Genomic DNA, 23,147 nt, shown 5'->3' with positions numbered 1-23,147 from the left:
TAGGTGTCTCTCACTCCCTCTATCTTTCCCCCTCCCCTCTCAACTTCTCTCTGTCTCTATCCAATAATAAATAAAATAGATAAATAAATCTGTCTTAAAGAAATTTGAAAAATATTAATATGACACTGAACACTTTGAACTATTTTGTATGATAGCTTTATAATTTGTCCCTTGTAACTGGAGATGTGCAGATGCCTACAGTGGCACCTGACACATAGTAACAGTCAACCAACAATTTTTCTTCTCTCCAGGTCCTGATGAAGTTGGAGTTCTATATATAATTTCATTTATAAATATTTCAGTGTTGGGGCCCAGCGGTGACACACCTAACTCAGCACACATATTACTAAGGTTCAGCGCACATATTACCAAGTGCAAGGATCAGGGTTCGAGCCCCCATCCCCACCTGCAGGGGCTTCACTTTACCAGTGGTGAGGCGGGTCTACAGGTGTCTACCTTTCTCTCCCTCTTTCTTTTTTTTTTCCCTCCAGGGTTATTTCTGAACTCGGTGCCTGCACCATGAATCCACCGCTCCTGGAGGCCATTTTTCCCCCCTTTTGTTGCCCTTGTTGTAGCCTTGTTGTGGTCATTATTATTACCATTGTTGATGCCGTTCGTTGTTGGATAGGACAGAGAGAAATGGAGAGAGGAGGGGAAGACAGAGAAGGGGAGAGAAAGATAGACACCTGCAGACCCGCTTCACCGCCTGTGAAGTGACTCCCCTGCAGGTGGGAAGCCGGGGGCTCAAACCGGGATCCTTACACCGGTCCCTGCGCTTTGCGCCACATGTGCTTAACCCACTGCGCCACCGCCTGACCCCCTCTCTCCCTCGCATGAGCCCCCTCTCTCCCTCTTTCTAACGTGTGTGCTTAACCAGGTGTGCTCAACCAGGTGTGCTCCACCCAGCCTCATCTCTCTCCCTTTTTCTAACTTCCCATCCTCTCTCAATTTCTCTCTGCCCTATCTAATAAAATTTTTTTAAAAAATTAAAGAAGAAAAAATGACCGCTGGGAGCGGTAGATTTGTAGTGCCGGCACTGAACCCCACAGATAACCTTGGTGGCAATAAAATAATAAAATAAATAAATATATTTCAGTGTCTGTTTCTAAATGGATAGTACTCTTCTGGGGGCAGAGAATTAATAAAGAAAGAAATGAGGAAATTAAATGAAGATATAGATAAACTAGAACTATTGGACATTTTCAGAGTCATTCACCCCAAGAAACGAATACACATTCTATTCAAGTATAGAACATTCTCACAGATAGACCCTATGTTAGGCCACAAAGATAGTGTCAGCAAATTCAAGAGCATTGAAATCACCCCAAGCATCTTCTCAAACCACAGTAGAATTAAATTAACATTTAACAACAAACAAAAAAATTAGTAAAATAATAATAATAATAAAATAAATCCAGGGCTGGAAAAATAGCTCACTTGGATAGTGTGCTGCTTTGCCACATATGCAACAGGTGAGTTGAGCTTCCACCACACTGAAAGAGGCTTCAGTGCTGTGGTCTCTCTCACACACTCTCTCCCCACTCTCTGTCTATATTTAAAAAGAGGTAGAGGTAGGAAGGAAGAATAATTCGTTGACATATTGCACCAAAGTGAAAGACGCTGGGATGGGTGGGTGGGAAGAAAACGGGTCCAAGAAGGATGACAGAGGACCTAGTGGGGGTTGTACTGTTATATGGGAAACTGGGAAATGTTATGCAAGTACAAACTATTGTATTTACTGTTGAATGTAAAACATTAATTCCCCAATAAAGAAATTAAAAAAATAATAATTTGTTCACATAGTGTAAATGATATATATATATATATCTTAAATAATTTAATTTTTAATTTCACCAAATTCTCTTTATGTCCCCCTTTTTTTTTATTTGTTGAAGATACTGGGTTATTTATATTGTAGCATTTCCCATAGTCTGCTGTTTGCTGATTGTAACCTAACAATGTCATTTACTTAAGTGTTATTTTCCTCTGCCTCCTGTATTTCCTGTAAACTGGTAGTAGGAGCTAAAGGCTAGATCAGATTCAGTTTCACTTTTCCTTTTGGCAAATTCAACAAGGTGATTAATGGTCAAACCATAATGAAACCATAATGACAATATTCTTTTTTTTTTTTTTTTTTTGCCTCCAGGATTATTGCCAGGCCTCAGTGCCTGCACCAGGAATCCACTGCTCCTGGAGGCCATTTTTTCCACCTTTTGTTGCCCTTGTTGTTCTTTATCATTGTTGTGGTTATTATTGTTGTTGTTGTTGCTGTCGTTAGATAGGACAGAGAGAAATCAAGAGAGGAGGAAAAGACAGAGAGGGGGAGAGAAAGACAGACACCTGCAGACCTTTACTGCCTGTGAAGGGACTCCCCTGCAGGTGGGGAGCCGGGGGCTCGAACCGGGATACCTACGCCAGTCCTTGCATTTTGCTCTATGTGCGCTTAACCTGCTACACTACCACCCGACTCCCAATGACAATATTCTTAGCTTTTTGTTTAGTGTTTAGCAAATTGATTAAGCTGACATTTATTTAGTATTTTCTGTGTTCTTAAGCAGTCTGTTTATATTCTATAGATGGCGTATAATTTAATTGTATTTAAGTCTCATAATCCTAGTATATATCAACTAATGTCTGATAGCCAGATCTCTTTTAGGATCAAGTAATCTTAAGTGTCTGTTAAACAAACCCTTTGGTACACATCCAGTTGTGATTTATGTATTCCAACTTGGAGTGATTTTTTTTTACTGCATTCATTTAATAGTATATTTAAGGCAAGTTCATACTTGCCTTAAAGGCATTTTTTTAAAGCTTAATAACATAGCTCAAAAATCTTTCATTTAACTCTGAATTACTTGTACTCAAACTTTTCTGTACTAGGCTACACCATCTGTTAACTTCACAAAGACAGATATCTGAACTGCAAACAGGACCAAAGAATTCATTATTTCCCAGGGCTCTATTTCTTTTGCACTCATTGTCTTCTGCAGGTGCACTATGTCTCTTTCATCTTTCTGTTTCTTTGCATGCTCACAGGGCTCACAGTGTCCCACTGTTGCCCAATGTGAGAAACTGGCTCGTGATTGTGGAAGCAAAGCCAGCTTTTCATTGTTTGTTTACATCTCCTTAATTTATTCTGCTCAGTATTCTTCATAGTACTAAATTCTGCTTATAAAGTCATGCCATCAATGCACCAGACTCAAGTAAATGTTAAATTACCTTGACCAGTGGACACATCTGAAGATTAAATTGTTTGATATGTCATTAATTAGGGAAAGGCAGCAACTGACCCAAGTTGCAACTAGGTATCAGAGTCCTGGGAGCAAAACAATGCAAAGAGGGGTCTATTGTGTGGCATTAGAATCTGACATGTATTAGAAAGTGACGTGCAAGGAGTAATTTCTTCTTTATCTTAACTCTTCATTGCCATGACTTTTCATATAATAGATGTAACATTATCTTCAAATTTCCATAAAAAATGTTAGGCGAAGCATTTAGTTGGTTGAATTGAAGCAACATTAAGCCTTAGTGAATAGGAGTGAATGTGAAGTTTATTAATTATTCTGCATGTACCTCACTAGGAGACTTTAGACAAATAGTAAATTCACTGTTCACATGTTTTAAACAGTTATTTTTATCATGCTTATTCACATAGAACTTAAACATTCTTACTTGTAATCACCTTCTGTAAACTCATAATAAATGGGAATCATGTATCTACCTGATCTTTCAGGGTACACATGCTCATGCTTAATGAAGTAGCTTTCAGTGCTGGTGGCATTTGAAAAGTTATACATTTTAAAGGGTATTTTGTTCCCTTTTTCCTTGGCAGGACCAAGGAGCTTCCTCTTCTAAAGCTAGTGCTGTTTGGACTCTATGAAAGTACACTTTGTTCTAGGAGAATTGACATATGAAAGCCTAAAATATATATTGAGTTCTTCTAAGAAGAGGAGGAGAATCATGTTCTAGGATGGCGAATGCTGAGTTGATACTGAATGAATGATTGTTATGTTCTCTTCTACTCACAGGCTCGCTTCTCTTATGTGAGGATGAAATATCTTTTTTTTTCCTGGTTGGTGGTTTTTGTTGGAAGCTGGATTATATACGTCCAATACTCTACCTACACAGAATTATGCAGAGGAAAGGACTGTAAGAAAATAATAGTAAGTATTTCATATTCCTTATACAAAAACATAATTTTAATATTTTTATTTTATTATTAATGAGAGAGAGATAGAAATAGAAAGCGAGAGAGACACCAAAGCATTGTTCAGCTCTGGCCTATGATGATGTCCAGGATTGAACCTGGGACCTCGGCCTCATGCATGAAATGATTTGCCTAACTATTACTCTGTCTCCCTGACCTTCAGAAAAACTTCTGCCAGTAGGCTATATTTACAACACAGTGGGCCATTAATAATGCACTGCTTTGCCATATTAGCAACTCATGTTCAAGCCCAGCCCCCACTATATAAAAGGAAGCTTTGGTTCTGTGGTCTCTTTTGCTCTGTCCTTCTTAAACAACAACAAAAACCAAACAATCAAAAAACTGCATTATATTTATTTCTCATAGGGTAATAATTATTTTCAAAAGTAAAAGTTTTTTTTTTGCCTTAGTGTTTTTCTGAACTCTTTATGTTTTATTTGTTTATTTTTATTATATATATTTTTAATTTCCCAGAGCACTGCTCAACTCTGCTTTATGGTGGTGTAGAGGATTGAATCTGGAATTTTGGTGCCTTAGGCATGAGAGCCTCGTTGCATAGCTATTCTGCTATCTCCCCAGCCGTTTGTTTGTTTGTTTGTTTGTTTGTTTGTTAACAGAGCACAGCTCAGCTGGCTTATTGGAGGAAGGTGAACCTGGGACTTGGGAGCCTCAGGCTTCCAATGACAGTCTTTTTACATGACCATTATGCTGTATCTCCCCCGTCCCTCACATACATACCTACTCTGAATTTTTAGTGTTTGTATATTCAATCATTAATCCTAATGTTCCTCACCTTGAAAACTCCAATATTCAAATATCTAAATATGCAGCAAATATCCTTTTTTTTTTTTTTTAACTAGAGCAAGTCTTCAGCTCTGCTTTATGGGGATGCCAGGGTTTGAATCTAAGACCTCAAAACTTCACAGTGTAGCTTAAACCACTGTGCTGTTTCTCTAGCACCAAGTTTTGTTTAGTTTAATGAGATTAATTTTTGAATGTTTATAGTATAAAAGTACTCTTTAAATGCAACTTTTTAAAAATATGTATTTATTAGTGAGAAAGATAGGAGGAGAGACAGAGAAAGAACCAGACATCACTCTATTACATATGCCACCAGGGACTGAACTTGGGACCTCATGCTTGTGATTCCAATGCTTGATCTACTGTGCCACCTCCTGGACCACTATATGCAGCTTTTCTAGAATATATCTTACAAATAAATGAAATCATTCTTTTTTTTTTATTCCCTTTTTTTGCCCTTGTTGCTTTATTGTTGCAGTTATTGATGTCCTTGTTGGATAGGACAGAGAGAAATGGAGAGGGGGGGAGGCAGAGAGGGGGAGAGAAAAGAGAGACACTTGCAGACCTGCTTCACCACTTGTGAAGTGACTCCTCGGCTGGGGAGCCAGGGGATCAAACCGGGATCCTTCAGCCATTCCTTGCTCTTTGCGCCACGTGCGCTTAACCCGGCTGCGCTACCGCCCAACTCCTGAAATCATTCTTAAATACCAAAAGTGTATCTTTTTATTGAATCTCTGTCCTAATGATTTGCTATAGCTCAGGCAAATTGTTGTATGTCTAAGATCTCCAGTAGCAGTTGTTAGTTTCATAGCACTTATGTTTGTTTTGCTTTTTTATTGCCACCAGGGTTATCACTGGGGTTCAGTGCCAACACTTAGAAATCTACCAGCTCCCGTCGGGGACTTTTTAAATTTTTTTTCTATTTTTAAATTTTTGATAGAATAGAGAAATTGCCAGGGGAGGAGGGGATAGAGAAGAAGAGAGACACTTGCAGACCTGCTTCACTGCTCCTGAAGCATCCCCACTGCAGGTGGGGAGTGGGAGCTCAAACCTAAACCCTTGAGCATACCAGCCTGTGCACTTAACCAGGTGCAGCACTGTCCAGCCCCCTAAGCACTCACTCATGTTTTAAATGTTTGAGGATAAGTAGATTTTTAACTCTTAGTTTTTCTGCTAATATCTTCTGATATAAACCATATCAATATTTCATCACATAATTATAGTTTTTGTAATGATTATGTAGACATCAATTATTTTAACTTATTGAGGAATCTATAATTATTGTGTGGTTACTTGGCCCATGCCAGTGTTGCTAGAGTATGTATATCAAGGAGTTTAAGATATCCTGACCAGGGAGTCGGGTGCAGTGGGTTAAGTGCACGTGGTGCAAAGCGCAAGAACTGGCATAAGGATCCGAGTTTGAGTGGCCCTCTCCCCACCTGCAGGGGAGTCGCTTTACAGGCAATGAAGCAGGTCTGCAGGTGTCTATCTTTCTCTTCCCCTCTCTGTCTTCCCCTCCTCTCTCCATTTCTCTCTGTCCTATCTAACAATGACAGCATCAATAACAACAACAATAATAACTACAACAACAAAAAAAGTCAAAAAAGGGAAAATAAATAAATATTTAAAAAAAGATATCCTGACCATATGAATTTACAACTAAGAGGCAAGATACTAAATAATTACAGCATAGTACAGTAAACATTACAATAGCAAATACTATGGCAGCATAAAACAGAAACCTGAAGTCTTCCTTTCTGCCTTTCTTTCTTTTTTCCCCTCCCTCCCTTCTTTCTTTCCTTCCTTCCTTCCTTCCTTCCTTCCTTCCTTCCTTCCTTCCTTCTTTCTTTCTTTCTTTTGTAAGGCTGGATAGCTAGTTTCCATGGAGGGGCCCCCAGGTTCCCGGAATCAGTTGCATAAGGTTGGCTTACTATCTATGGAGTGGGAGAGGCTCACAGGAGCTCTGAATCAGACTGATTTCCCAGCAAAGATTCATGCTGGGTGGTGTCCCCCAGGTGTTGTGAATCTGGCTGTGGTAAACTGGCCCTTGGTGACCTGAGTTAGGCTAGTTAGCCAGCCAGGTTCTTGCCATCTTGGCCCCAGGTGTCAAAAATCAGGTTGATAAGGTTGATGAGCTAGCATCCAGGCTGGGCGGGGCCCACAGGTGCAATGGGGACCTGAAGTTTTCCAGAGTTCTTATTCAAATAAAAGACACAGAGACTTCCGGAGGCGGAGCTACGAGCAGCAGATCGCTTTCTCTCCTCTCCTCTCCTCTCCTCTCCTCTCCTCTCCTCTCCTCTCCTCTCCTCTCCTCTCCTCTCCTCTCCTCTCCTCTCCTCTCCTCTCCTCTCCTCTCCTCTCCTCTCCTCTCCTCTCCTCTCCTCTCCTCTCCTCTCCTCTCTCTCCTCTCCTCTCCCAGATCAACTAGGAATACCAAAGGAGACCACCCGGACCCAAACAAGACAGGACTAGAATGACCACAGGAACCCAGTAAATCACCCGTGAGTACAGACACGCATGGCTGGTGACAGAGAGGAGAGAGGGGCCTAAGGAGAGATTAAGTGACTGCTAACAGTTGAACAGTTTATCAGTGGAGACACCACCTCCAGTCGGCTCCACCAACAAGGGGACAGCTTAAGGGAGGAGAGGACTCCCCAGAGACTCACCAAGTGCAACTCTGAGTCTCCATTGCTACTACCCTCAGAATCTGGAGCAGCAACAGGGAGGGACACCTGGGGACAGAGATCTAACCGGGAAACTCAGGAGAAGACCTATACCTTGCTGGCATAGCTGAGGGGCTGTGAAAGTCTCTTTGCATAACCACTGGATTATCTCTGCAACACCCTGCTTTATCTCTTGGTCAGAAGTCAGTGATTAAGCTAAGAAGCCTATTGATAGTTTAAAAGCCCTCAGGCTCCCATAGCCTACAGGGAAGAAAAAAAAAGAGGCTTTTACACCACTGAGCTCCAACTCAGGGATTGAAAAAACTGTTAACTTCCACCACAGTAAACCCTTTAATTAAATTACTTAGACACAAGTCAATCCAGGCAATAGTGATCAATAATTTGAAAAGTACTGATAAAGGGAACTCATAATATAATATATAAAATGGTTAAAACAACAAGAAAAAATATTGGAGACTCGAACCAGGACAAGAGTCCAGCTAAAAGTCCTCCAGAGGGTGAAGCACAAAACAATGAGTTCAACATCCAAACATTAGCTAAGGAAATAATAACAGGAGTGAGTAAAGAATTTGAAAAAATTGTAATCAGAAATGCAGGAACAACAAATGAGAATATGGAAGAAAATTCTAATTATCTCATGGTTATTAGAGAGCTGAAAGCTGAAATTGCTGAGCTAAGAAGGCAACTAGCTGAACAAACTAAAACAGTATCAGAGCAGGGCAACAAAATAGATGAACTCCAGAAAGCAGTAGAGGGCAGAGAGAATAGAATCTATGAGGCTTAAGACAGAATTAGCAAGACTGAGGATGAATTAGAGACAACTAAAAAAGAAGTAAGAGATCTCAAAAAGAGATTAAGAGATGCTGAAAACAACAACAGAGTCCTATGGGATGACTTCAAAAGAAACAATATACGCAGTATTGGCTTACCAGAGGAAGAAAGAGAAGGAGAGGAAGAAAGCATTCTCCAGGCCATAATAGCTGAAAATTTCTCTAGTCTAGACAACACCAAAGACATAAAGATTCAAGAAGCCCAGAGGGTCCCAAACAGAATTAACCCAGACTTAAAGACACCAAGACATGTCATACTTAGAATGGAAAGGAATAAGGATAAAGAAAGGATCCTCAAGGCTGCAAGAGAAAAACAAAGAGTCACCTACAAAGGAAAACCCATAAGATTAGCAGCAGACTTCTCCATACAAACACTACAGGCCAGAAGAGAATGGCAAGATATCTATCGAGTGCTCAATGAGAAAGGCTTTCAGCCAAGAATACTATATCCTGCTAGACTGTCATTCAGACTAGATGGAAGCATCAAAACCTTCTCAGACAAGCAACAGTTGAAGGAAGCAACCATCACCAAGCCTGCCCTGAAAGAACTTCTGAAAGGTCTCCTATAAACAACCAGACCACCACAAATAGGACATACATCAAAACACTCTAAAACTCTACAAGAATGGCGTTAAAATATCTTCAATCTTTGATATCAATAAATGTCAATGGCCTGAATTCACCTATTAAAACACACAGAGTAGGAAGATGGATCTGAAAACACAACCCAACAATATGTTGTCTACAGGAAACTCACCTAACTCAACAAGACAAACACAGACTTAAAGTGAAAGGATGGAAAACTATCATACAAGCCAATGGCCCACAAAAAAGGGCAGGAACAGCTATTCTCATATCTGACATGATAGACTTTAAAATAGATAAGATTAAAAAAGATAGGAATGGACACTACTTAATGCTCAGAGGATCAGTCAATCAAGAGGACTTAACAATTATTAATATCTATGCACCCAATGAGAAGCCATCTAAATACATCAAACTTCTACTGAAAGAGCTACAGCAATATATTAACAGTAACACAATCATAGTAGGGGACTTCAACACCCCACTCTCTCAACTTGACAGATCATCCAGGAAGAAAATCAGTAAAGACATAAGGGAGCTAAATGAAGAGATAGATAAACTAGAACTATTGGACATTTTCAGAGTCATTCATCCCAAGAAACTGGAATCCACATTTTACTCAAATCCACATGGATCATTCTCAAGGATAGACCATATGTTAGGCCACAAAGACAGCATCAGCCTATTCAAGAGCACTGAAATCATCCCAAGCATCTTCTCGGACCACAGTGGAATGAAACTAACACTTAACAATCAACAAAAGATTAGTAACAGTCCCAAAATGTGGAAGCTCAACAGTACACTTCTTAACAACTTCTGGGTCAAAGAGGAAATCAAGGAAGAAATCAAAATGTTTCGAGAGTTCAATGAAAATGAAGACACAAGCTATCAAAATATTTGGGACACAGCTAAAGCAGTCCTAAGAGGGAAGTTCATAGCTATACAGGCATACATTAGGAAACAAGAAAAGGCACAAATAAACAGCCTGATTGCACATCTTAAAGACCTAGAAGAAGAACAACAAAGGAATCCTAAAGCAACCAGAAGGACAGAAATCACTAAAGTTAGGGCAGAAATAAATAACATTGAGAATAGGAAAACCATACAAAAGATCAATGAAAGTAAATGTTGGTTCTTCGAAAGAGTAAACAAAATCGACAAACCTTTAGCCAGACTCACAAAACAAAAAAGGGAGAAGACCCAAATAAATCGGATACTATATGAAAGAGGAGATATCACAACAGACACCGCAGAAATTCAACATATCATGCAAGGCTTCTATGAACAACTATATGCCACCAAGCTAGAGAACCTGGAAGAAATGAATGATTTCCTAGATACCTACCAACTTCCAAAACTAAGTAAAGAGGAAGTGGATAACATGAACAGACCCATCACAGCTAATGAAATTGAAACAGTTATCAAAAATCTCCCCAAAAATAAAAGTCCTGGACCAGATGGTTTTACAAATGAATTCTACAAAACTTTCAAAGAAGAACTAATACCTCTACTTTTAAAAGTCTTCCAGAAGATTGAAGACACTGGAATACTCCCTGCCAGCTTCTATGAAGCCAACATCACCCTGATACCAAAAGCAGACAGGGACACAACCAAAAAAGAAAACTACAGACCAATATCTCTCATGAACATAGATGCGAAAATATTGAACAAAATTCTAGCCAACTGGATACAGCAGTATATCAAAAAGATTGTTCATCATGACCAAGAGGGGTTTATCCCAGGCATGCAAGGTTGGTTTAATATTTGTAAATCAATCAATGTGATCCACCACATCAACAAAAGCAAGACCAAAAACCACAAGGTCATATCAATAGATGCAGAGAAAGCCTTTGACAAAATACAACATCCCTTTATGATCAAAACACAACAAAAAATGGGAATAGATGGAAAATTGCTGAAGATAGTGGAGTCTATATATAGCAAACCTACAGCCAACATCATACTCAATGGTGAAAAACTGGAAGCATTTCCCCTCAGATCAGGTACTAGACAGGGCTGCCCACTATCACCATTACTATTCAACATAGTGTTGGAAGTTCTTGCCATAGCAATCAGGCAGGAGCAAGAAATTAAAGGGATACAGATTGAAAGAGAAGAAGTCAAACTCTCCTTATTTGCAGATGACATGATAGTATACATGGAAAAACCTAAGGAATCCAGCAAGAAGCTTTTGGAAATCATCAGGCAATACAGTAATGTGTCAGGCTATAAAATTAACATTCAAAAGTCAGTGTCATTCCTCTATGCAAACACTAAGTTAGAAGAAATTGAAATCCAGAAATCAGTTCCTTTTTCTATAGCAACAAAAACAATAAAATATCTAGGAGTAAACCTAACCAAAGAAGTGAAAGACTTGTATACTGAAAATTATGAGTCACTACTCAAAGAAATTGAAAAAGACACAAAGAAGTGGAAAGATATTCCATGTTCATGGGTTGGAAGAATTAACATCATCAAAATGAATATATTACACAGAGCCATCTACAAATTTAATGCTATCCCCATCAAGATCCCAAGCACATTTTTTAGGAGAATAGAACAAATGCTACAAATGTTTATCTGGAACCAGAAAAGACCTAGAATTGCCAAAACAATCCTGAGAAAAGAGAACAGAACCGTAGGCATCACACTCCCAGATCTCAAACTGTATTATAGGGCATTGTCATCAAAACTGCTTGGTACTGGAACATGAACAGACACACTGACCAGTGGAATAGAATTCAGAGCCCGGAAATGAGGCCCCACACCTGTGGACATCTAATCTTTGATAAAGGGGCCCAGACTATTACATGGGGAAAGCAGAGTCTCTTCAACAAATGGTGTTGGAAACAATGGGTTGAAACATGCAGAAGAATGAAACTGAATCACTCTATTTCACCAAATACAAAAGTAAATTCCAAGTGGATCAAGGACTTGGAGGTTAGACCACAAACTATCAGATACTTAGAGGAAAATATTGGCAGAACTTTTTTCCGCATAAATTTTAAAGACATTTTCAATGAAACGAATCCAATTACAAGGAAGACTAAGGCAAGTATAAACCTATGGGACTACATCAAATTAAAAAGCTTCTTCACCGCAAAAGAAACCACTACCCAAACCAAGAGACCCCTCACAGAATGGGAGAAGATCTTTACATGTAATACATCAGACAAGAGTTTAATAACCAACATATATAAAGAGCTTGCCAGACTCAACAACAAGACAACAAATAACCCCATCCAAAAATGGGGGGAGGACTTGGACAGAATATTCACCACAGAAGAGATCCAAAAGGCCGAGAAACACATGAAAAAATGCTCCAAGTCTCTGATTTTTAGAGAAATGCAAATCAAGACAGCAATGAGATATCACTTCACTCCTGTGAGAATGTCATACATCAGAAAAAGTAACAGCAGCAAATGCTGGAGAGGGTGTGGGGTCAAAGGAACCCTCCTGCACTGCTGGTGGGAATGTTAATTGGTCCAACCTCTGTGGAGAACAGTCTGGAGAACTCTCAGAAGGCTAGAAATGGACCTACCCTATGACCCTGCAATTCCCCTCCTGGGGATATATCCTAAGGAACCCAACACATCCATCCAAAAAGATCTGTGTACACATATGTTCTGGGCAGCACAATTTGTAATAGCCAAAACCTGGAAGCAACCCAGGTGTCCAACAACAGATGAGTGGCTGAGCAAGTTGTGGTCTATATACACGATGGAATACTACTCAGCTGTAAAAAATGGTGACTTCACCGTTTTCAGCCGATCTTGGATGGACCTTGAAAAAATCATGTTGAGTGAAATAAGTCAGAAACAGAAGGATGAATACGGGATGATCTCACTCTCAGGCAGAAGTTGAAAAACAAGATTAGAAAAGAAAACACAAGTCGAACCTGAAATGGAATTGGAGTATTACACCAAAGTAAAAGACTCTGGGGCGGGTGGGGAGAATACAGGTCCATGAAAGATGATGATGAATGACATAGTGGGGGTTGTATTGTTAAATGGGAATCTGGGGAATGTCATGCATCTACAAACTATTGTATTTACTGTTGAATGTAAAACATTAATTCCTCAATAAAGAAATAAATTACAAAAAAAAAAAAAAAAAAACACAGAAAGGACCAGATCATTGTGCAAATCTGGTCTATAGTGGCGCTGGGGATTGAACCTGGAACCTTGAAGCTTCAGGCATGACCATCTTTTGCATAACCGTTATGCTGTCTCCCAGCCCACCTTTCTTAGAGTACTAAGAAAATTAAAATCGGGGAGTCAGGCGGTAGCGCAGCAGATTAAAGCGCAGTTGGTGCAAAGCACAAGGACCAGCTTAAGGATCCCGGTTCGAACCCCTGGCTCCCCACCTGCAGGGGAGTCGCTTCACAGGTGGTGAAGCAGGTCTGCAGGTGTCTGTCTTTCTCTCCCCCTCTCTGTCTTCCCCTCTTCTCTCCATTTCTCTCTGTCCTATCCAACAACGACGACAGCAATAACCACAACAATAATAATTACAGCAATAAAACAACAAGGGCAACAAAAGAGAGTAAATAAAAATATTAAAAAAAAAGAAAATTAAAATCGGGGCCAGATGGTAGTGCACCTAGTTACGTGCACACATTAAAGTGCGCAAGGACCCAGTTCAAGCCCCTGGCCCCCACCTGCAGGGGCAAAGCTTCATGAGTGGTGAAATAGTGCTGCAGGTGTCTTTCTCCCTCCTCTCTCAAATTCTCTGTCTCTATCTAATAATGATGATGATGATGAAGAAAAAATCTGTCTAACTCTAGTTTATCAGAATGAAAAAACAAAACAATTGTTCTTTTGGGTTGTTATAACTTCCTAACTAGACAAGATAAAGATTATTAATATAGGAAGCAAAGGAATTAATTAGTTTTTTTAATTACTGAGGAAAAGACAACATTAAAAGACAGAACAAACATGTAAGTGAAAAAAAATATGTATATATATGCAACTAGAAGAAACAGCAAGAGGAGCCATAGGGATTGCACTTTGCCAAAGATGGTTACACATCTCTGTATTGCCAAGAGAGAAAAGAAGTTGCCCATAATGGTAGAGACAGAACTTTTTTTTTAATGTTTATATTTTGTTTTCCATTTTTTGCTGCCAGAGTTATCACTGGGGCTAGGTGCCTGCAACTACGAATCCACTGTTCTTTTCCGTTTTTTGTTGCCCTTGTTGTTGTTACTGCTCAGGACAGAGAGAAATTGAGAGAGGAGGGGAAGACAGAGAAGGGGAGAGAAAGATAGACACCTGCAGACCTGTTCTGTTTTTGTTTTTTGTTTTTTTCAAGTTTATGTGTATCAGTGGTAGAGAGAGGACTTGATCCTTATTCAGTCTTTATATAAAGTTTGTACTTTATCTGCTACTGTATGTCAGAAAAGAGTGAAAAAGAAGTTACAGGGTTTTTTTAAATTAATTTATTTATTTTCCTTTTTGTTGCCCTTGTTGTTTAACATTGTTGTGGTTATTAATGTCGTTGTTGTTGGATAGGACAGAGAGAAATGGAGAGAGGAGGGGAAGACAGAGAGGAGGAGAGAAAGACATACACCTGCAGACCTGCTTCACCGCTTGTGAAGCGACTCCCCTGCAGGTGGGGAGCCGGGGGCTCGAACTGGGATCCTTACCCAGGTCCTGGCGATTTGTGCCACGTGCGCTTAACCCGCTGCGCCACCGCCCGACTCCCAGAAGTTACAGTTTTTTAATATTTATTTATTTATTCCCTTTTGTTGCCCTTGTTGTTTTCTTATTGTTGTTGTATTATTATTATTATTATTGTTATTGATGTTGTCATTGTTGGATAGGACAGAGAGAAATGGAGAGAGGAGAAGACAGAGAGGGGGAGAGAAAGATAGACACCTGCAGACCTGCTTCACCACCTGTGAAGCGACTCCCCTACAGGTGGGGAGCCTGGCGCTGGAACCAGGATCCTTAAGCCAGTTCTTGTGCTTTGTGTCACCTGCGCTTAACCCGCTTCGCTACCACCCGACTCCCAAAGTTATAGTTTTTAAAGGTGTTTTTATTAGTTATGGAACAAGAGAAAAGATGATCAAGAGAGCAACAGAATATCACTCTAGCACGTGTGATACTGGGCCTTATGTCTAAGAGCCCAACACCACTGTGCCATTTCCCAGACCGCAGGAAGTTATAGTTTAATAACACTGACAAAATGTCCTGCAAAACTCACTTGTTTACCCTTAATGAAGAAGGAAAAATCAGGAGTCTGGGCAGTGGCACTGGGTTGAGCACACACACTGCCATGTACAAGGACCCTGGTTCAAACCCCCACTCCACCACCTGCAGGGGGAAAGCTTCTTGAGTGGTGAAGCAGTGCTGCAGATGTCTCTCTCTCTCTCTTCCATTTGTCTGCCCCTCCCTTTTCATTTTTTCTCTCTCCTATCAAATAAGGGGCGGGGAAAGTCGGCCTTTAGTAATGGTAGATTGATTGTACAGGTACCATGCCAGGTGGTCATCCCAATAATAAAAAAAATAAAGGGGGAGTCGGGTGGTAGCACAGCAGGTTAAGCACACGTGAAGCAAAGCGCAAGGACTGGTGTAAGGATCCCAGTTGGAGCCCCCGGCTCCTCACCTGCAGGGGAGTCGCTTCACAAGTGGTGAAGCAGGTCTACAGGTGTCTATCTTTCTCTCCCCCTCTCTGTCTTCCCCTCCTCTCTCCATTTCTTTCTGTCCTATCGAACAACAATGGCATCAGTAATAACTAAAGCGATAAAACAACAGGGGCAACAAAAGGGCATAAATAAATATTTAAAAAATATCTTAAAATAAAAAAATAAATAATGAATAAATAAAGGGTGGTCAGGAGATAGTGCAGTGGATAACGTACTGGACTCTCAAGCATGAGGTCTGGAGTTTAATCCCTGGCCGCACATGTACCAGAGTGATGTCTGGTTCTTTTTTTTTTTTCTTCTTCTTTTTTTTCTCTCTCCTCCTATCTTTCTCATTAATTAATAAATAAAAATATTTTTTAAAAAAAATAAATAAAGGGCAAGCAGTAGCACACTGGACTCAGTACACATAGTATGAAGCTCAAGGACCCATGCAAGGATCCTGGTTCAAGTCACTGGCTCCCTACCTGCAGGGGGTTCACTTCATAAGCTGTGAAGTAGGTCAGTCCCTCCCTCTCAATCTGTCCTACCCAAGAAAGTGAAAAAATGGTCACAGGAGCAATGGATTCATGGTGTCATCACAGAGCTCTAGTGATAGCTCTGGAGGCTAAAATAAAAAATAGAGTAGCCAGATGGTGGCACACCCAATTAAGCACATATTATACCGAGCACAAGGACCCAGGTTGGAGCCCTTCCTCCCCGCAGCAGAGGGTCAACTTCATGAGTGGTAAAGTAGGTCTGCAGGTGTCTGTCTTTCTCTCCTTCTCACCCTCTTTCAGTTTCTCTCTGTCCTTACTACTACTACTACTACTACTAATAATAATAATAATAACAGTAATAAAATAGAAAGAAAAAATAAAAGGAAAAGAATGGCCACTGGGAATGGTGGTTTCATAGTGCTGGCACTGAGCTCCAGAAGTAACCATGGTGGCAAGTAAAATAAACAAATAAATAAATTGTAAGGGTCATGGAGACGATACAGTAGCAATATACAGAACTTGCATAGAAGGCGTCCCAGGTTTGATCACCAGCACCATAAGTAACTAGAACTGAACAATATTCTGGTAGAAAAGGTGAAAAGAAGCAGGAGTTATATAATCAACTGTAATAACATATAAATAACTAAAACGTTGGTGTATTGCACCAAAGTAGAGGACACTGGGGTAGGGACGAGTATTCAAGTCCTGGAGGACCTAGATGGGGGGGGTTAGAATATTATGTGGAGGGAGTCGGGGCGGTAGCGCAGCGGGTTAAGCACAGGTGGCTCAAAGGGCAAGGACCAGCATAAGGATCTCGGTTCGAGCCCCCAGCTCCCCACCTATAGGGGCGTCACTTCACAGGCGGTGAAGCAGGTCTGCAGGTGTCTTTCTCTCCCCTTTCTTTTTTTTTTTTTAGTGTCCATTCCTATCTTTTTTTTTTTTTTTTTTTATTAAAGAAAGAATTAATTAACAAAACCATAGGGTAGGAGGGGTACAACTCCACACAATTCCCACCGCCCAATCTCCATATCCCACCCCTCCCCCGATAGCTTTCCCATTCTCTATCCCTCTGGGAGCATGGACCCAGGGTCATTGTGGGTTGCAGAAGGTAGAAGGTCTGGCTTCTGTAATTGCTTCCTCGCTGAACATGGGCGTTGACTGGTCGGTCCATACTCCCAGTCTGCCTCTCTCTTTCCCTAGTAGGATGGGTCTCTGGGGAAGCTGAGCTCCAGGACACATTGGTGGTGTCTTCAATCCAGGGAAGTCTGGCCGGCATCCTGATGACACCTGGAACCTGGTGACTGAAAAGAGAGTTAACATACAAAGCCAAACAAATTGTTGAGCAATCATGGACCCAAAGCTTGGAAAAGTGGAGAGGAAGTATTAGGGAGGTACTCACTGCAAACTCTAGTATACTTCTGCTTTCTTACTTTGGTGCCATACTCCAAACTCAGTCAATTTCTGCTTTGCGTTTCTACTTCTTTTTTTTTTTTTTACATGCATAACATTCCCCAGATTCCCATTTAGCAATACAACCCCCACTATTTCATTCATCATTTTTCATGGACCTGTATTCTCCCCACCCACCCACCCACCCACCCCAGAGTCTTTTACTTTGGTGTAATACTCCAATTCCATTTCAGGTTCGACTTGTGTTTTCTTTTCTAATCTTGTTTTTCAACTTCGGCCTGAGAGTGAGATCATCCCAATTCATCCTTCTGTTTCTGACTTATTTCACTCAACATGATTTTTTCAAGGTCCATCCAAGATCGGCTGAAAACGGTGAAGTCACCATTTTTTACAGCTGAGTAGTATTCCATTGTGTATATATACCACAACTTGCTCAGCCACTCATCTGTTGTTGGACACCTGGGTTGCTTCCAGGTTTTGGCTATTACAAATTGTGCTGCCAAGAACATATGTGTACACAGATCTTTTTGGATGGATGTGTTGGGTTCCTTAGGATATATCCCCAGGAGGGGAATTGCAGGGTCATAGGGTAGGTCCATTTCTAGCCTTCTGAGAGTTCTCCAGACTGTTCTCCACAGAGGTTGGACCAATTGACATTCCCACCAGCAGTGCAGGAGGGTTCCTTTGACCCCACATCCTCTCCAGCATTTGCTGCTGTTACCTTTTCTGATGTGTGACATTCTCACAGGAGTGAAGTGATATCTCATTGTTGTCTTGATTTGCATTTCTCTGACAATCAGAGACTTGGAGCATTTTTTCATGTGTTTCTCGGCCTTTTGGATCTCTTCTGTGGTGAATATTCTGTCCAATTCCTCCCCCCACTTTTGGATGGTGTTATTTGTTGTCTTGTTGTTGAGTCTGGTAAGCTCTTTATATATGTTGGTTATTAAACTCTTTTTTTTTTCTTTTTTTTTTTTTTTATTTAAGAAAGGATTAATTAACAAAACCATAGGGTAGGAGGGGTACAACTCCACACAATTCCCACCGCCCAATCTCCATATCCCACCCCCTCCCCCGATAGCTTTCCCATTCTCTATCCCTCTGGGAGCATGGACCCAGGGTCATTGTGGGTTGCAGAAGGTAGAAGGTCTGGCTTCTGTAATTGCTTCCTCGCTGAACATGGGCGTTGACTGGTCGGTCCATACTCCCAGTCTGCCTCTCTCTTTCCCTAGTAGGATGGGTCTCTGGGGAAGCTGAGCTCCAGGACACATTGGTGGGGTCTTCAGTCCAGGGAAGTCTGGCCGGCATCCTGATGACACCTGGAACCTGGTGACTAAAAAGAGAGTTAACATACAAAGCCAAACAAATTGTTGAGCAATCATGGACCCAAAGCTTGGAAAAGTGGAGAGGAAGTATTAGGGAGGTACTCACTGCAAACTCTAGTATACTTCTGTTTTCTTACTTTGGTGCCATACTCCAAACTCAGACAATTTCTGCTTTGCGTTTCTACTTCTTTTTTTTTTTTTTACATGCATAACATTCCCCAGATTCCCATTTAGCAATACAACCCCCACTATTTCATTCATCATTTTTCATGGACCTGTATTCTCCCCACCCACCCACCCACCCACCCCAGAGTCTTTTACTTTGGTGTAATACTCCAATTCCATTTCAGGTTCGACTTGTGTTTTCTTTTCTAATCTTGTTTTTCAACTTCGGCCTGAGAGTGAGATCATCCCAATTCATCCTTCTGTTTCTGACTTATTTCACTCAACATGATTTTTTCAAGGTCCATCCAAGATCGGCTGAAAACGGTGAAGTCACCATTTTTTACAGCTGAGTAGTATTCCATTGTGTATATATACCACAACTTGCTCAGCCACTCATCTGTTGTTGGACACCTGGGTTGCTTCCAGGTTTTGGCTATTACAAATTGTGCTGCCAAGAACATATGTGTACACAGATCTTTTTGGATGGATGTGTTGGGTTCCTTAGGATATATCCCCAGGAGGGGAATTGCAGGGTCATAGGGTAGGTCCATTTCTAGCCTTCTGAGAGTTCTCCAGACTGTTCTCCACAGAGGTTGGACCAATTGACATTCCCACCAGCAGTGCAGGAGGGTTCCTTTGACCCCACATCCTCTCCAGCATTTGCTGCTGTTACCTTTTCTGATGTGTGACATTCTCACAGGAGTGAAGTGATATCTCATTGTTGTCTTGATTTGCATTTCTCTGACAATCAGAGACTTGGAGCATTTTTTCATGTGTTTCTCGGCCTTTTGGATCTCTTCTGTGGTGAATATTCTGTCCAATTCCTCCCCCCACTTTTGGATGGTGTTATTTGTTGTCTTGTTGTTGAGTCTGGTAAGCTCTTTATATATGTTGGTTATTAAACTCTTTTTTTTTTCTTTTTTTTTTTTTTTATTTAAGAAAGGATTAATTAACAAAACCATAGGGTAGGAGGGGTACAACTCCACACAATTCCCACCGCCCAATCTCCATATCCCACCCCCTCCCCCGATAGCTTTCCCATTCTCTATCCCTCTGGGAGCATGGACCCAGGGTCATTGTGGGTTGCAGAAGGTAGAAGGTCTGGCTTCTGTAATTGCTTCCTCGCTGAACATGGGCGTTGACTGGTCGGTCCATACTCCCAGTCTGCCTCTCTCTTTCCCTAGTAGGATGGGTCTCTGGGGAAGCTGAGCTCCAGGACACATTGGTGGGGTCTTCAGTCCAGGGAAGTCTGGCCGGCATCCTGATGACACCTGGAACCTGGTGACTAAAAAGAGAGTTAACATACAAAGCCAAACAAATTGTTGAGCAATCATGGACCCAAAGCTTGGAAAAGTGGAGAGGAAGTATTAGGGAGGTACTCACTGCAAACTCTAGTATACTTCTGTTTTCTTACTTTGGTGCCATACTCCAAACTCAGACAATTTCTGCTTTGCGTTTCTACTTCTTTTTTTTTTTTTTACATGCATAACATTCCCCAGATTCCCATTTAGCAATACAACCCCCACTATTTCATTCATCATTTTTCATGGACCTGTATTCTCCCCACCCACCCACCCACCCACCCCAGAGTCTTTTACTTTGGTGTAATACTCCAATTCCATTTCAGGTTCGACTTGTGTTTTCTTTTCTAATCTTGTTTTTCAACTTCTGCCTGAGAGTGAGATCATCCCATATTCATCTTTCTGTTTCTGACTTATTTCACTCAACATGATTTTTTCAAGGTCCATCCAAGATCGGCTGAAAACGGTGAAGTCACCATTTTTTACAGCTGAGTAGTATTCCATTGTGTATATATACCACAACTTGCTCAGCCACTCATCTGCTGTTGGACACCTGGGTTGCTTCCAGGTTTTGGCTATTACAAATTGTGCTGCCAAGAACATATGTGTACACAGATCTTTTTGGATGGATGTGTTGGGTTCCTTAGGATATATCCCCAGGAGGGGAATTGCAGGGTCATAGGGTAGGTCCATTTCTAGCCTTCTGAGAGTTCTCCAGACTGTTCTCCACAGAGGTTGGACCAATTGACATTCCCACCAGCAGTGCAGGAGGGTTCCTTTGACCCCACATCCTCTCCAGCATTTGCTGCTGTTACCTTTTCTGATGTGTGACATTCTCACAGGAGTGAAGTGATATCTCATTGTTGTCTTGATTTGCATTTCTCTGACAATCAGAGACTTGGAGCATTTTTTCATGTGTTTCTCAGCCTTTTGGATCTCTTCTGTGGTGAATATTCTGTCCAATTCCTCCCCCCATTTTTGGATGGGGTTATTTGTTGTCTTGTTGTTGAGTCTGGTAAGCTCTTTATATATGTTGGTTATTAAACTCTTATCTGATGTATGGCATGTAAAGATCTTCTCCCATTCTGTGAGGGGTCTCTTGATTTGGGTAGTGGTTTCTTTTGCTGTGAAGAAGCTTTTTAATTTGATGTAGTCCCATAGGTTTATACTTGCCTTAGTCTTCCTTGTAATTGGATTCGTTTCATTGAAAACGTCTTTAAAATTTATGCGGAAAAAAGTTCTTCCAATATTTTCCTCTAAGTATCTGATAGTTTCTGGTCTAACATCCAAGTCCTTGATCCATTTGGAATTTACTTTTGTATTTGGGGAAATACAGTGATTCAGCTTCATTCTTCTGCATGTTTCAACCCATTGTTTCCAGCACCATTTGTTGAAGAGACTCTGCTTTCCCCATGTAATAGTCTGAGCCCCTTTGTCAAAGATTAGATGTCCATAGGTGTGGAGCCTCATTTCTGGGCTCTCAGTTCTATTCCACTGGTCAGTGTGTCTGTTCATGTTCCAGTACCAAGCAGTTTTGATGACAATGGCCCTATAATATAGTTTGAGATCTGGCAGTGTGATGCCTCCGGTTCTGTTCTTTTTTCTCAAGATTGTTTTGGCAATTCTAGGTCTTTTCTGGTTCCAGATAAACATTTGTAGCATTTGTTCTATTCTCCTAAAAAATGTGCTTGGGATCTTGATGGGGATAGCATTAAATTTGTAGATGGCTCTGGGTAATATATTCATTTTGATGATATTAATTCTTCCAACCCATGAGCATGGAATATCTTTCCACTTCTTTGTGTCTTTTTCAATTTCTTTGAGTAGTGACTCATAATTTTCAGTATACAAGTCTTTCACTTCTTTGGTTAGGTTTATTCCTAGATATTTTATTGTTTTTGTTGCTATAGAAAAAGGAACTGATTTCTGGATTTCAATTTCTTCTAACTTAGTGTTTGCATAGAGGAATGACACTGACTTTTGAATGTTAATTTTATAGCCTGACACATTACTGTATTGCCTGATGATTTCCAAAAGCTTCTTGCTAGATTCCTTAGGTTTTTCCATGTATACTATCATGTCATCTGCAAATAAGGAGAGTTTGACTTCTTCTCTTCCAATCTGTATGCCTTTAATTCCTTGCTCCTGCCTGATTGCTATGGCAAGAACTTCCAACACTATGTTGAATAGTAATGGTGATAGTGGGCAGCCCTGTCTAGTACCTGATCTGAGGGGAAATGCTTCCAGTTTTTCACCATTGAGTATGATGTTGGCTGTAGGTTTGCTATATATAGACTCCACTATCTTCAGGAAGTTTCCATCTATTCCTATTTTTTGTAGTGTTTTGATCATAAAGGGATGTTGTATTTTGTCAACAAATAGGCTTTCTCTGCATCTATTGATATGACCATGTGGTTTTTGGTCTTGCTTTTGTTGATGTGGTGCATCACATTGATTGATTTACGTATATTAAACCAACCTTGCATGCCTGGGATAAACCCCACTTGGTCATGATGAACAATTTTTTTGATATACTGCTGTATCCGGTTGGCTAGAATTTTGTTCAATATTTTCGCATCTATATTCATCAGAGATATTGGTCTGTAGTTTTCTTTTTTGGTTGTGTCCCTGTCTGCTTTTGGTATCAGGGTGATGTTGGCTTCATAGAAGCTGGCAGGGAGTATTCCAGTGTCTTCAATCTTCTGGAAGACTTTTAAAAG

The 23,147-nt window shown here is 40.6% G+C and overlaps 1 protein-coding gene across 1 annotated transcript in view; it reads left to right on the top strand.

The window, feature by feature from the left end:
* The window catches only part of DIPK1A (divergent protein kinase domain 1A), a 132,393-nt gene that overhangs the window by 68,659 nt on the left and 40,587 nt on the right, over positions 1-23,147 (top strand). The window contains exon 2 of the mRNA XM_060202071.1: positions 4,029-4,163. Coding sequence (XP_060058054.1) covers positions 4,029-4,163 — 135 coding nt within the window. The remainder of the gene's footprint in view (positions 1-4,028; positions 4,164-23,147) is intronic.

This window comes from Erinaceus europaeus, chromosome 11 (assembly GCF_950295315.1).
Source record: "Erinaceus europaeus chromosome 11, mEriEur2.1, whole genome shotgun sequence".
Classification (NCBI taxonomy): domain Eukaryota; kingdom Metazoa; phylum Chordata; class Mammalia; order Eulipotyphla; family Erinaceidae; genus Erinaceus; species Erinaceus europaeus.
The sequence above is the reverse complement of the archived record's forward strand: the minus strand, read 5'-3'. Positions and strand labels throughout refer to the sequence as shown.